The sequence below is a fragment of the Gobio gobio genome (assembly GCF_949357685.1).
Source record: "Gobio gobio genome assembly, chromosome: 17".
In the NCBI taxonomy this organism is placed as follows: domain Eukaryota; kingdom Metazoa; phylum Chordata; class Actinopteri; order Cypriniformes; family Gobionidae; genus Gobio; species Gobio gobio.
In genome coordinates, this window is record NC_137110.1 from 8,457,550 (window position 1) to 8,471,109 (window position 13,560).

General features: G+C 35.8%; 1 protein-coding gene and 1 long non-coding RNA gene across 2 annotated transcripts in view; both read left to right on the top strand.

Moving 5' to 3' along the window:
• rhoca (ras homolog family member Ca) overlaps nucleotides 1–13,560 on the top strand; it is a 33,681-nt gene that overhangs the window by 11,816 nt on the left and 8,305 nt on the right. Inside the window, exon 2 of the mRNA XM_079840261.1 lies at nucleotides 2,125–2,282. Coding sequence (XP_079696387.1) covers nucleotides 2,127–2,282 — 156 coding nt within the window. The 5' untranslated portion in view covers nucleotides 2,125–2,126. The remainder of the gene's footprint in view (nucleotides 1–2,124; nucleotides 2,283–13,560) is intronic.
• On the top strand, nucleotides 6,539–13,040 carry LOC307140641. Its single transcript, XR_013818269.1, has 3 exons — nucleotides 6,539–8,171; nucleotides 9,479–11,054; nucleotides 12,730–13,040. It is a non-coding gene; the product is annotated as an uncharacterized lncRNA (long non-coding RNA).

Consider the following 13,560-nt stretch of genomic DNA (forward strand, 5'->3'; position numbering starts at 1 on the left):
TTCATCATTGACAAGGGCTAGTAGGTGATTTTATTGCCGCCCAAATCCAGAATGTCAGAGTTTTTCTCCCACCACCCGCGTTAAAATCCCTGTCCGAATTACCTACTGTTTTAAGACAAACACCAAGGTCGTGTGGTCATTTAATTGGCGTCCGAATCCACATTTGAGTTTTCAAGATGAGATCACTTCAAAATTCACTGTTTATATCCTTTTTGACCACTGCAGGCCACCGTATGGTTGCGCTTTGCTGTAATTTGGATGCATTTTAGACTTTCATTACTGAAATGCTAAAGTATTTACAAGAGCAATATTTAATCACCGCTCAAAAAATAAAAAGAAGAATCCCACGTAAACTTTTGAAATGGGCTGTTATTACAGCAGCAATTATACATGTTAAATTTAATATATGTGCAGGTCTTAAAAGCCTTCAAATTGATTTTTAAAAAGGTTCATGTACAGGTGATTTAATAAATAATTTTGGATATTTTTAATGCCTAACAATTAACTTGTCCATATCTTTTCATTTAATTAGAAAATTCATGTATACAATATTATCTCTATATTTTGATGTTTTTAAAGTAATGATTTATAAAAAAGAACTAAAACTAGTGTGAAAAATGTTAAAAGCAGGAATAAGAGCTGCAAACTGCATCTTGTACACCAGCCTCTTTCCTCATTGGATTTTGTATTTTAGTTGTCAGTATATGCTTTAGTGTAACTGCATTAATGATAGACACAGGCAAAGTAGGTATTTGATATATTGGCAGTAACACACCCTCCTTTATCGTATTTATTGTGCTTGATTTAAAATTAACGGTGCTTTAAAAAGTCCTTGAAAGTCCTTGAATGTGGTGTTCATGAAAGAGTGGGAGTATATATATATATATATATAAGATTTGGAGTAGAAATATGATTTATGTAATTGTAAAGTTAATATTATAACTTTATTATATATAAAAAACATAGACACAGATTTGTTTTCCTTGAGAAAATTTGCCATGTATTGTACCTGATATATATCTAAAATAATCTATATTGAATTGAATCGAAACAAATCAAATCGAATTGCAAGCTTGTGAATCGCAATCGAATTGTGAAATTTGGGTCAATACCCAGCCCTACTGTTTATATCCTTTTTGACCAGTGCAGAGCACCATACGGTTCGCTGTAATTTGGATGCATTTTAAAGATCTAGACTTTTATTACTGAAATGCTGGCAAGTATTTACAAAAGCAATATATTTCATCACCGCTCAAAAAATAAAAAAAAAGAACAGTACGTAAACATTTTAAATGGGCCGTTATTACGGCAGCAATTATATATACATTAAAATATCCAAGCAGCATTATGTTTACCTCATATAAATAAGAGGCTGTGGTAACTTGTTTCTGCTCACTTCCATGTTGAATAAAATTACATCCTTTATTTTGAGAGAAAATACAAGACAGAAAACCATTTTAACTATAATGTGCGTCTATATATCTTCCTATTTTTAAAAAGATTTAAATAACTAAATAATAATTAGGAGATTAATTTCCTATTATTAAATTCAATATGCATTTAGAGCTAGAGCTGCATGATTTCGATTCAAACACCCACGCAATCTCATTCCTAAATGATAGCGATTCGCCTGAGCCTATTAAACCTTTGACAAAATCACACCGGAGCATTCAAATCTGCGTTTTCAACCACAAGGCCTATCGTTATTTCTGTAACAAATATTAATATCATCACAAAAGTACTGGGATAAAAGTTTATAGTTCAGATAAACACTGATGTCTACAGAATCGATCACAAAAAATGTATTGTCATTGAATCATTAATTCATGAGATTTGTTCAGAAAACGAGGATTCATCCCGTAATGAAACAAAGTATTTATGAGTGAGTCATCGAATCATGATTAATGATTAATTATTTTAAATAGACTGCAGTAATGAACATTTTGTCAGAACCTCTAGCAAATTAACAAAGAAATTGTGATTCTCAGTTTATCGAGAATCATGCAGCTCTAACTGGAGCCAAACTTGCAGTACATTCCATAGTGCATTCAACTCTTATTTTAAAAGTGTTTTCATGACATGGAGCTGATTGTGGATGAAGTAAATCTCTTATTTCGTCTCCAGGTATGGCTGCTATCAGAAAAAAGCTGGTGATCGTGGGAGATGGAGCGTGTGGGAAGACCTGTCTACTCATAGTGTTCAGCAAAGATCAGTTTCCAGAAGTCTACGTGCCTACGGTGTTCGAGAACTACATTGCAGACATCGAAGTCGACAGCAAACAGGTTGGTATTGATTCCTGGCCGCCTCCAAAGACCCCAAAGCCTTTTTTTCTACAACACATCTTAGCAATATGTCCAGACCTTTTGGGGTTTGGGTTGATTTTGAAAATTGCTAAAACTGTGAAACCCAAGCTGAGGTCTATAAATAACCCAGAATGTGTTGTTAGTTTTATTTTCCTTTTAGTTTTATTCATCCTGAAACCAGCTTAGAATCTGTGAACACTCTTGTTGTTAGTTTAGTCTGATACAGTGAGGAAAATAAGGATTTGAACACCCTGCTATTTTGCAAGTTCTCCCACTTAGAAATCATGGAGGGGTCTGAAATTGTCATCGTAGGTGCATGTCCACTGTGAGAGACATAATCTAAAAAAAATAAATCCAGAAATCACAATGTATGATTTTTTAACTATTTATTCGTATGATACAGCTGCAAATAAGTATTTGAACACCTGTCTATCAGCTAGAATTCTGACCCTCAAAGACCTGTTAGTCTGCCTTTAAAATGTCCACCTCCACGCCATTTATTATCCTAAATTAGATGCACCTGTTTGAGGTCGTTAGCTGCATAAAGACACCTGTCCACCCCATACAATCAGTAAGAATCCAACTACTAACATGGCCAAGACCAAAGAGCTGTCCAAAGACACTAGAGACAAAATTGTACACCTCCACAAGGCTGGAAAGGGCTACGGGGAAATTGCCAAGCAGCTTGGTGAAAAAAGGTCCACTGTTGGTGCAATCATTAGAAAATGGAAGAAGCTAAACATGACTGTCAATCTCCCTCGGACTGGGGCTCCATGCGAGATCTCACCTCGTGGGGTCTCAATGATCCTAAGAAAGGTGAGAAATCAGCCCAGAACTACACGGGAGGAGCTGGTCAATGACCTGAAAAGAGTTGGGACCACCGTTTCCAAGGTTACTGTTGGTAATACACTAAGACGTCATGGTTTGAAATCATGCATGGCACGGAAGGTTCCCCTGCTTAAACCAGCACATGTCCAGGCCCGTCTTAAGTTTGCCAATGACCATTTGGGTGATCCAGAGGAGTCATGGGAGAAAGTCATGTGGTCAGATGAGACCAAAATAGAACTTTTTGGTCATAATTCCACTAAACGTGTTTGGAGGAAGAAGAATGATGAGTACCATCCCAAGAACACCATCCCTACTGTGAAGCATGGGGGTGGTAGCATCATGCTTTGGGGGTGTTTTTCTGCACATGGGACAGGGCAACTGCACTGTATTAAGGAGAGGATGACCGGGGCCATGTATTGCAAGATTTTGGGGAACAACCTCCTTCCCTCAGTTAGAGCATTGAAAATGGGTCGAGGCTGGGTCTTCCAACATGACAATGACCCGAAGCACACAGCCAGGATAACCAAGGAGTGGCTCTGTAAGAAGCATATCAAGGTTCTGGCGTGGTCTAGCCAGTCTCCAGACCTAAACCCAATAGAGAATCTTTGGAGGAGCTCAAACTCTGTGTTTCTCAGCGACAGGCCAGAAACCTGACTGATCTAGAGAAGATCTGTGTGGACGAGTGGGCCAAAATCCCTCCTGCAGTGCAAACCTGGTGAAAAACTACAGGAAACGTTTGACCTCTGTAATTGCAAACAAAGGCTACTGTACCAAATATTAACATCGATTTTCTCAGGTGTTCAAATACTTATTTGCAGCTGTATCATACAAATAAATAGGTAAAAAATCATACATTGTGATTTCTGTATTTTTTTTTTATAGATTATGTCTCACAGTGGACATGCACCTACGATGACAATTTCAGACCCCTCCATGATTTCTAAGTGGGAGAACTTGCAAAATAGCAGGGTGTTCAAATACTTATTTTTAGGGGTGTAACGATTCATCTACTACATCGATGTATCGATTTATTTTCCTACGATCTAACTACATCGATCTGTGCTCGGCAAGTTGGCCTTCCGGACGGCATATATCGATCTAACATCGTTTTAAAAGGTAATCAATCGATTGTATCGATCATAGGAAATAACGCATTGGATTTAAGCACGTCAGACTTTAAATGGATGCTTTTTCTTAGCACTTTTAATGATAACGGCGTTAAACGTTACTCGATTCGGTCTGCCTATCTGTGACATCATCGCAACGCACGCATCAGCAGCAGCGCTAAGAAAACAAAACATAGCATGGCGGATGGCAGAGGAGAAGCCAACCAGCGAGAAATTATCAAGCCACCAGGAGAAACTGCTACCTGTACTTTCAACCCTTGCTAAATGTTACCTGTGCATTCCTGACACCAGTGTGCCAGCAGAGCGAGTTTGTAGTACTGCTGGCGACATAGTGAACGTACAGAGAAGTGTTCTGCGGTCAGATCATGTTGATATTTTTGAAAAAGAAATATGTAGAGTCATTGAAGAGTAGTTGGTTACATTTTATCTTTTGTTAAATATTGTTTGTTTATTAAACTGAGAGTAGTAGCAGGTTCAGCCAGTTTATTCAACCTGAAGAAATGTTGGTTGCACTTTATATTTGATATTAATATTGTATTTGTATTATTTTAATGTTGAAAAACAACAGCAAAAGTAACAGGTACACCTACTATTAATTAAACCTGAAGAGAAGTTACTTGCATTTTATTTTTGATATTAATATTGTAATATTAATATGTTGGATAACAAAAGCAGAAGTAGCAGGTTAACCTACTGTTGAAATGTTGGTTGCACTTACTGTGCTTTTATTGAAAATGTATTGAGTATTGAAAATGAGAGCAGAAAAGGTTAACTTCCTGTTAATTCAACCTAAACTGTTGGTTGCACTTTATTCAAATAAAATTTGAATGCATTTGCCATTAATTGTTGTTTACTTGTTTGTTTATATCCATAATTAAGTGATACCTGATTCCCTTACAAGAAACAACAGGAATCTAGGAAACTTCACCTGCACTGACCAGTATCCAGATATTTATTTCAGTCACACAATTTTTGGCTAAAAAGTTACTGAATCGATTTCAAGTCACTGAATTGTCTCGGATCGTATCGTTCTAAATGAACCAAAATCGTCCTTGAATCGTATCGACAACCTCAAATCGTGATACGAATCGAATCGTTGTTAAAACGAATCGTTACACCCCTACTAATTTTCCTCACTGTATATCAGGATATCCTCTATTGACACATTATCCAAATATTTATCAAAAAAATCGCACAAGTAAGTGTAGAATAATAGGCTTTTTTTTTGGAGCAGTGTTGTTATTGTGTGAATTACAATGCAAAATTAGGAATTGAAATAAAGCTGAAATAAAACTATATAAATATTAGATGAAAGAAAAGAAAAAGAAAATTAGGGTTAACTGAAATGAACTAAAATAAGTTAAAGTTAATGTAATTATTAAATCAAAAACTGAAATAAAAATAAAACTATATAGAAATGTCAAAAATGCATAACAAAATTACAAATTGATTACAAAGTGTTGTTAGTTGTGGACTAAAAATCATTTTCAGTAATTGAAATAAAATTATATATAAATATTAGATGAAAAATTAAAATAAAAAACTTAAACAAATGTGTAATGTTGCCTAACTTAATTAAAGCTATATAGAAATAAAAAAATAAATAAAAAAAAGACAAAAGCCCATAAGAAAGACTAAAACTAAAACCAGTTAAAACTAAAATTTTAACTGGGAATATGAAAAATAAAGCTAATATATATACCCATTTGCTCATTTCTATATACCCTAATCATTAACATGTATTCTTATTTCACTTATTTCTGTGCTTTAATTTAATTATTATATTGAACAATAATACATTGTTAGCTAATCTGTGTGCTTTGTATATGTGCATTTCTGAAATACATAATGTGGACAAATCACTTTAAATTGTAATGTAGACGCATGCGTTTTCTCTGAAGCTGCTTTGAAACTTTTTTTATTGTGAAAAGCGCTATACAAATAAATGTGAATTGAATTGAATTAATATAAAAAAAAAAGCCAATTAATAAACACAATAATGGTATATAAATAACACTGATTTGGAATGGGTGACGTGAAGCGGTCTTATAGATAGTCAATAGTTCTGATGTTTTGCAGCCCTGACCAAACCTAAAGGGGACTTGGCAAAACAGGAAATGGCTATTCACTCTGGTTTCCTGACTGGACTCAAGATATATCCCCGCCCCTGTCGCTGTGACTCGCTAAGCCTATATAGCATGATTAAACCAACCACTTCATTTCCTGTGATGGAAGAGGGTTTTTTTGGTAAGGTGGGCTCATTCGGTGGCTCCAGCACAGGAAATGTTGAAGTCAAGGAGCAGAATGGCATCTCTTTTAAAACCCCTCGCTCTCTCAGCAGTGTTACGCTGCTAGGCTTGTCAAAATATAGAAGCCTTTCGGTGGAGAATGAGCATAAATCTTTCTGGCCTTTGGGAACATTCTCTACTTTATTCGCTCCGGTGGATAAACATATATTCTAAAGTCAACACGAAAATTGGCCCTATTTACTTCCTTAATACACGTTCCTGATTCAGCAGTGCATGTTTCTCCAAAGAGGAAACACATTTATCTTCATAATCGTTCTCCAAGACTCGCTCTGCAACCGATATGCCGTTAATTTTTGGCTGATGCCACCAATGCCTACTCTTTGAAAAACGATGAGCCATTCAAAGCATTATGGGCTTCTTTTCTGCACTGAACAGATTATTTTGATGTAGAGCTTCAGATCAGTGCACAACGGAGGAAAAAATAGTCTCCTCTCTCAGTGAATTGAGGAAAGGTTGTGTAATGATGTGGCATCAGGCTCTGTGTATGACTCAGCGGCGGTATGAAGCTAAGCTTCAGTCCTACAGGAGAGCAGAAGGGATGTAGTTTGATTCCCTCTAATCACCCATTTAACTAAATTCAATTCATTAGGCTTGTGATTGGATAAACCAAGCCTTGTTGTGGCCCTGTACAGATTATGTGAGCGAAGAGTGACATATGTGAAAAATTGATACCTTAAAGTTAATTTGCTTTTACAGTAGGGATCTTCAATAAATCTGACACCATATCAGTGTTTTTTTTTATTATCAGCATTGATCAAAATTTAAAGTAGAAAGTAAACTGTAAAAATAATATAAAGTGATACAATTTTTTTTTTAAATGAAATGGTTTTAATTAAAGGTGCTGTATGTAATAGGGATGAAACGATTTCCGGTTTCACGATAAACCACGATAAAATTAAGTGACGGTTAGTAATATCGTTTAAAATTTAATTATCATTAAAACCGCGTGTGATTATCACGATTTTGAAAACTCGCGGTAAATCTGTCCAGTCAGCGTCAATCTGGCTCAGGCGCCGTTTTTGAATGAGAAGAAATGGCAGTGACAGCACTCGGGAGATTTTTCAGACTTCTAAAAGGACCAAATCTGAGGTGTGGTCATATTTTGGCTTTTACAAAAGTCCTGAAGGAAACTTAAAGGGTTAGTTCACCCAAAAATGAAAATTCTGTCATTAATTGCTTACCCTCATGTCGTTCGACACCCGTAAGACCTCCGTTCATCTTCAGAACACAAATGAAGATATTTTAGTTGAAATCTGATGGCTCTGAAAGGCCTCCATTGGCACAATGCACGGTTCACTCTCAAGACCCATAAAAGGTACTAAAGACGTCGTTACAAAGTCCCATCTCACTAAAGTGGTTCTAAAATAACTTTATGAAGTGACCAGAATAGTTTTTGTGCTAAAACCTAAATAACGACTTATATAGTGATGACGATTTCAAAACACGGCCTCATGAAGCTTTGAAGCGTTATTATTATTTTAACTATATTATTTTAACATGAAATCAATGAATGATGACAATATTAATTGTATTTCAGGAAGGGTAGTGTACTTAAGCCATTTTATAATGAAATATATGAACACAAGAAGCATTTTAAACATTATGTTTATCTAATAGGGCTGCAACGACGCGTCGACGTGCGTGAAATGCGTCGGCGGCACAATATTTACGTTCTAGAATGGAACAGAAGATCTAGAATAATGGCGGCTTCTGCTCCCGGGCATAGTGAAAATGATCATTTATCATATAAAGCCAGACCGTGACATTCAAAAGTCTGGGAGTACTTTAAACAGAAGCCGAATAAAACTGTTCTTTGTTCGCTCTGTAATGCCGGTTTCACACTGCACGCGGTGGCAGAGCAGGAGCTGTGCGCGTGGAGAGCGGGAGCTTTCACACTGCAGTCAGTGTTGCCAAGTCCGCTTTTTTCCGCGGAATTGGGCTACTTCTACACTGTTGCCGCGGGCTGTGTCTCATGTCCGCGGGTTGAATAAAAAAAACACACATATTTAACCCCCCGAACGCGATGTTTACCAAAGAACCTCCCCGAAACGCGATTGAGCTTGTTTTGGGCTAGTTTTGAGTAACGAATGGGTGGGTTTTGTTGTGTAAACCTGGCAACCCTGCTGTCAGTGTTCTCTCCAGTGTTCTCTCGCGCAGCTGAACCGTGGCACGTGTATTGCAACAGACGGTCACATTTTCCGGGGTTCTTCTTCGACCCCAGTACGTCTCGTGCTTTTATTTATTATGGGCTGCATATATCTGCTGTAAATGCGACCTGGTTCCGCTCTGTCCCAAACACATATGCATAATAACATGCTGTATATAGGTAGTTTACATGATTAAAGTAACATTAAAGTTAAGATATGCCTCTAGCTTTAATCATTTAAATGTGTCTTTGAAGTTTGGGCAAAAACTTCTGGCAGCTTTAGTCGTTGTTTATGCACCTTCAAAATAGACGACTAGTTATACATTAACACTATGCTGAAAGCTCCTGTATGTGAACCTTTTGCAGATAAATACAAGTGCATTTTCGTTTACTATTGACAAAAATCAATAAGTAAGTCATACTCAACTACTATAGTAAACAACTTTTCCTAATTAGGCCTACTCTGTATACATTTTATGATGAATAGTATCATTATATATTATGTTTAAAAAGCTTCTTGTGTTCATATATTTCATTATAAAATGGCATACTATGTACACTACCCTTCCTGAAATACAATTAATATTGTCATCATTCATTGATTTCATGTTAAAATAATATACAAATTCACTACCCTCTTTGAAATACAATAATCAGTAAAAAAGAATAATAAGATTAATCTGGAAAAATAATCGTTAGATTAGTCGACTAATCGAAAAAATAATCGTTAGATTAGTCGACAGAAAAAATAATCGTTAGTTGCAGCTCTAATATCTAATGATACTATTCATCATACAATGTATACAGAGTAGGCCTAATTAGGAAATGTTGTTTACTATAATAGTTGAGTATGATTTACTTATTGATTTGTGTCAATAGTAAACGAAAATGCACTTGTATTTATCTGCAAAAGGTTCACGTACAGGAGCTTTCAGCATAGTGTTAATGTATAAATGGTCATCTATTTTGAAGATATACATGTGCATAAACAACGACTCTAGCTGCCAGAAGTTTTTGCCCAAACTTCAAAGACATGATTAAAACTAGAGGCATATCTTAACTTTAATGTTACTTTAATCATGTAAACTACCTATATACAGCATGTTATATGCAGATATATGCTGCCCATAATAAATCAAAGCACGAGACGTACTGAGGTCGGAGAAGAACACCGGAAAATGTGACCGAATGGACAATATTCGTCTGTATTTGCAATACACACGCCATGGTTCAACTGCGCGAGACAAACACTGGCAGTGTGAAAGCACAACGGGCGCGTGGCTCCCGCTCTCCACGCGCACAGCTTCTGCTCTGCCACCGCGTGCAGCGTGAAACCGCCGTTACAGAGCGAACAAAGCATAGTTTTATTCGGCTTCTGTTTAAAGTACTCCCACACTTTTGAATGTCGCATTCTGGCATTATATGATAAATGATAATTTTCTGCCATTATTCTAGAATGTAAATAATGTGACGCGCCAACGCATTTCCCACATGTCGACGTATTTCCGTAGTGGACGTCGACGTTGCAGCCCTAATACAAATATCATATGTTTGCAGATATTGAGGAAACATGCTGAGTTCACTTACTCGTTTCTCTGAAAAATAAAGCTACAACCAGATATTCTACTTTGAAATGTGTGTTCTGTGTCGGAATGCCTGTTTTTGTTTTGGTCTGTGCGATACCGCACATTGCCAGTTTACCCAATAGTATTTCGACACCACAGGTTGCCAGTTTGGCGGAAAACACAGCGTATAGTAGGGCTGGGACAGTTACCGCATTACCGCAATACCGCGGTCACGTGACGCCTACCGCGGGTCTGAGATCGTCACCGCCATCACCGCAAAAAAACAAAAAAAACATTGGCCTGCACATGTGTGCACGTTGTGTCTAATTCCATGGATTCATTGATTCTAATGACATGGATTGTGTCTAATGACGTGTCTTATATGGATTCAAGTTTTTCTAAACAAAACATAAAAGATGGAGCAAATCCGACCTTTCGCGAGTTGGGGAGCGCAATGTTCCATTATAACATTCCATTTGTACCTGTGTAATGTCTTTTAGCCTATAATTTGAATTTAATTTTACTAAAGCATAAAATACAGGCGCATAAGCAGGACCTCAGTTTTTAATTGCACGTGCTTAACACAATTCTCTCATATGGTTGCGCAGCCGACAATAGCGGGTTGGTAGATAGAAGTCATGAAAGCAGAAAAAGAACGCACCGCCCGGGCCATGGGTTTGTGTCGAACGCTGACCGATTTCTCCCATAGCTGGCAAAAAAAAAAAAAAACGGCTTCAGAAAGTACAAACTGAGCTGGACCTGCCTCAGCACCAGAGGTGGGTAGAGTAGCCAAAATCTGTACTCAAGTAAAAGTACAAGTACTTACGGAAATATTTACTCAAGTAAAAGTAAAAGTAACAATCGTAATATTTACTTGAGTAAGAGTAAAAAAGTATTCGATGAGAAAACGACTCAAGTAGTTAGTTACTAGTTACTTTCGATCTGATTGATAAGAAGCGAAAACCCTGAATTTCAGGCTACTTGGAGAGCTTTCACACACCTCTCTGTAACACTTTACAATAAGGTTGTATTAGTTAACATGAACTAACCATGAACAACACCTCTGTTCAGCATTGGTAAATCTTTGTTAATGTTAGTTCATAAAAAATACAGCTGTTCATGGTTTGTTCATGTTAGTTCACAGTGCATTAACTAATGTTAACAATATTTGAATAATGCATTAGTAAATGTTGAAATTAACATTAACAAAGATAAATAAATGCTTTATAAGTGCAGTTCATTATTAGTTCATGTTAACTAATGTAAACTAATGAACCTTATTATTTATATTTATATATATATATATATATATATATATATATATATATATATATATATATATATATATATATATATATATATATATATATATATATATATATATATATATATATATATATATATATATATGTGTAGTGTGTAGTGTGTAGTGTGTAGTGTGTAGTGTGTAGTGTGTAGTGTGTAGTGTGTAGTGTGTGTGTGTGTGTGTGTGTGTGTTATTAATGGTTAAACAGTGTAAATTAATGGTGTGCTGGGCTAACCAGAGCTCTTCTTAAAAGATACTTTGTTCTTATATTTTTATAAGTATATAGGCTATTCTTTAGGTAGGAATAAAATACAATACCGTTTTTATTTGTATGTATTTTTAACACTTCAGACAGGTGTCTGTCCGGATTTGTGTATAAATGCAAGATGTCACATTAGGCTATTCAATTTGTTTCGTTTTGTGAAGAAAAGGATATGTAAATGTGATGTGAACGTTTGTTCGTGGACGTGTGTTGTTTGGAGGATTCAAACGATTTGTCATTGCTTGCACAAGAGCGCATATGAGGAAAACACTCGGACAGTGTGTGAAATAGTATTATAATAAGGGAAAATGTCCCATAGTTACCAAAGGACCATTAATAGTGTTCAAATATAGGCATCATTGTGACACTTACCGCTACATGTTCTTTTCAGGGTGGAATTCTTGTATGCTGAGATGTCAGTTAGTTTTGGTGCACACAGCATGCATCGCATTATGAAACTATTCTATATCTTGGAGTGAAATCATAGACTGAACTTGAGGCCACGGGCAATCTGCCTCCCGTAGCTCACACACATCTTACTCTGCTTCGGCCATCATCTTCCAACTAAACGCGCGCTAATTATAAGCGGGTGATGCGTATAGCCACCTCTTGCGAAGCAGCCTCTCCAACGTTTCGCGAGACTTGCGAAAGTCATATTAATTTATTTTAAAATATATCATATAATTATTACCATTTGACAGTAGCGGAGGAACGCCACCGAATGTAACTAAGTAAAAGTACAGTTTTTTCACAAGAAATTTACTTGAGTAAGAGTAAAAGTACCCATCTTTAAATATACTCTAAAAGTACAAGTTACCCAAAAAATGTACTCAAGTAAATGTAACGAAGTAAATGTAATTCGTTACTACCCACCTCTGCTCAGCACTCCTTAGTACTGGTAAGTTTTTACTCTCTTCCAACTCTGTTTGGGAAAGATTGACTACAAATAAGCTGGGCATGCGAAATTTCATTCAATATAATCAATAAATAATCTATTGTAGGCAATTAAATATAAATTGGCTATGTGATTCTGAAATTCCAATTTCATTAAAAGGCTATCGAAAAAGATATCCGTCTGGCAGGCTTACAAGCACAGTAGTGTGCGACACTTTGCTAAATTAAATAGCCTTCGTTAAATATTTGAACCACTGAGACAAAAGCGCACACGAGATATATAAATTAATATGAATATGTAAAAATATGAAATATAAAAATATATAGCCTTGTTAAATTAGCCTAAAAAGTCTTCGTTAAATAGCCTTGAACCACTGAGACAAAAGTGCACACCACACGAGATATGTAAAATAATATTAATATGTAAATGTTATAAAATATAAAAAATAAATATAAATAATAAAAGTAGCATAATATACAATCAAGGTAGTGTGAGCAGCGAGTGACTACACTTTGTTAAATTAAATAGCCTTGAGCCTTCGTTATAGTCTTCATTAACCACTGAGACAAAAGCGTGTAAATTGTAAATGTAAATTAATAGCCTGAATATTTTAAAATATGTAATATAAAAATATAAATACTATAAATATAAATAATATATTAGGCTATATTATATGGGCGGGTGTGCGCAAAAGTCGTTATAGTTTAAGTGATTGTTTAATGACGACGACTGTAATCTGAAAGTAAAAATATGGGAAATAAATAAACAAATAAATATACATTACTCATCAATACCGATAAATAAAAATGTTTGTTTGTC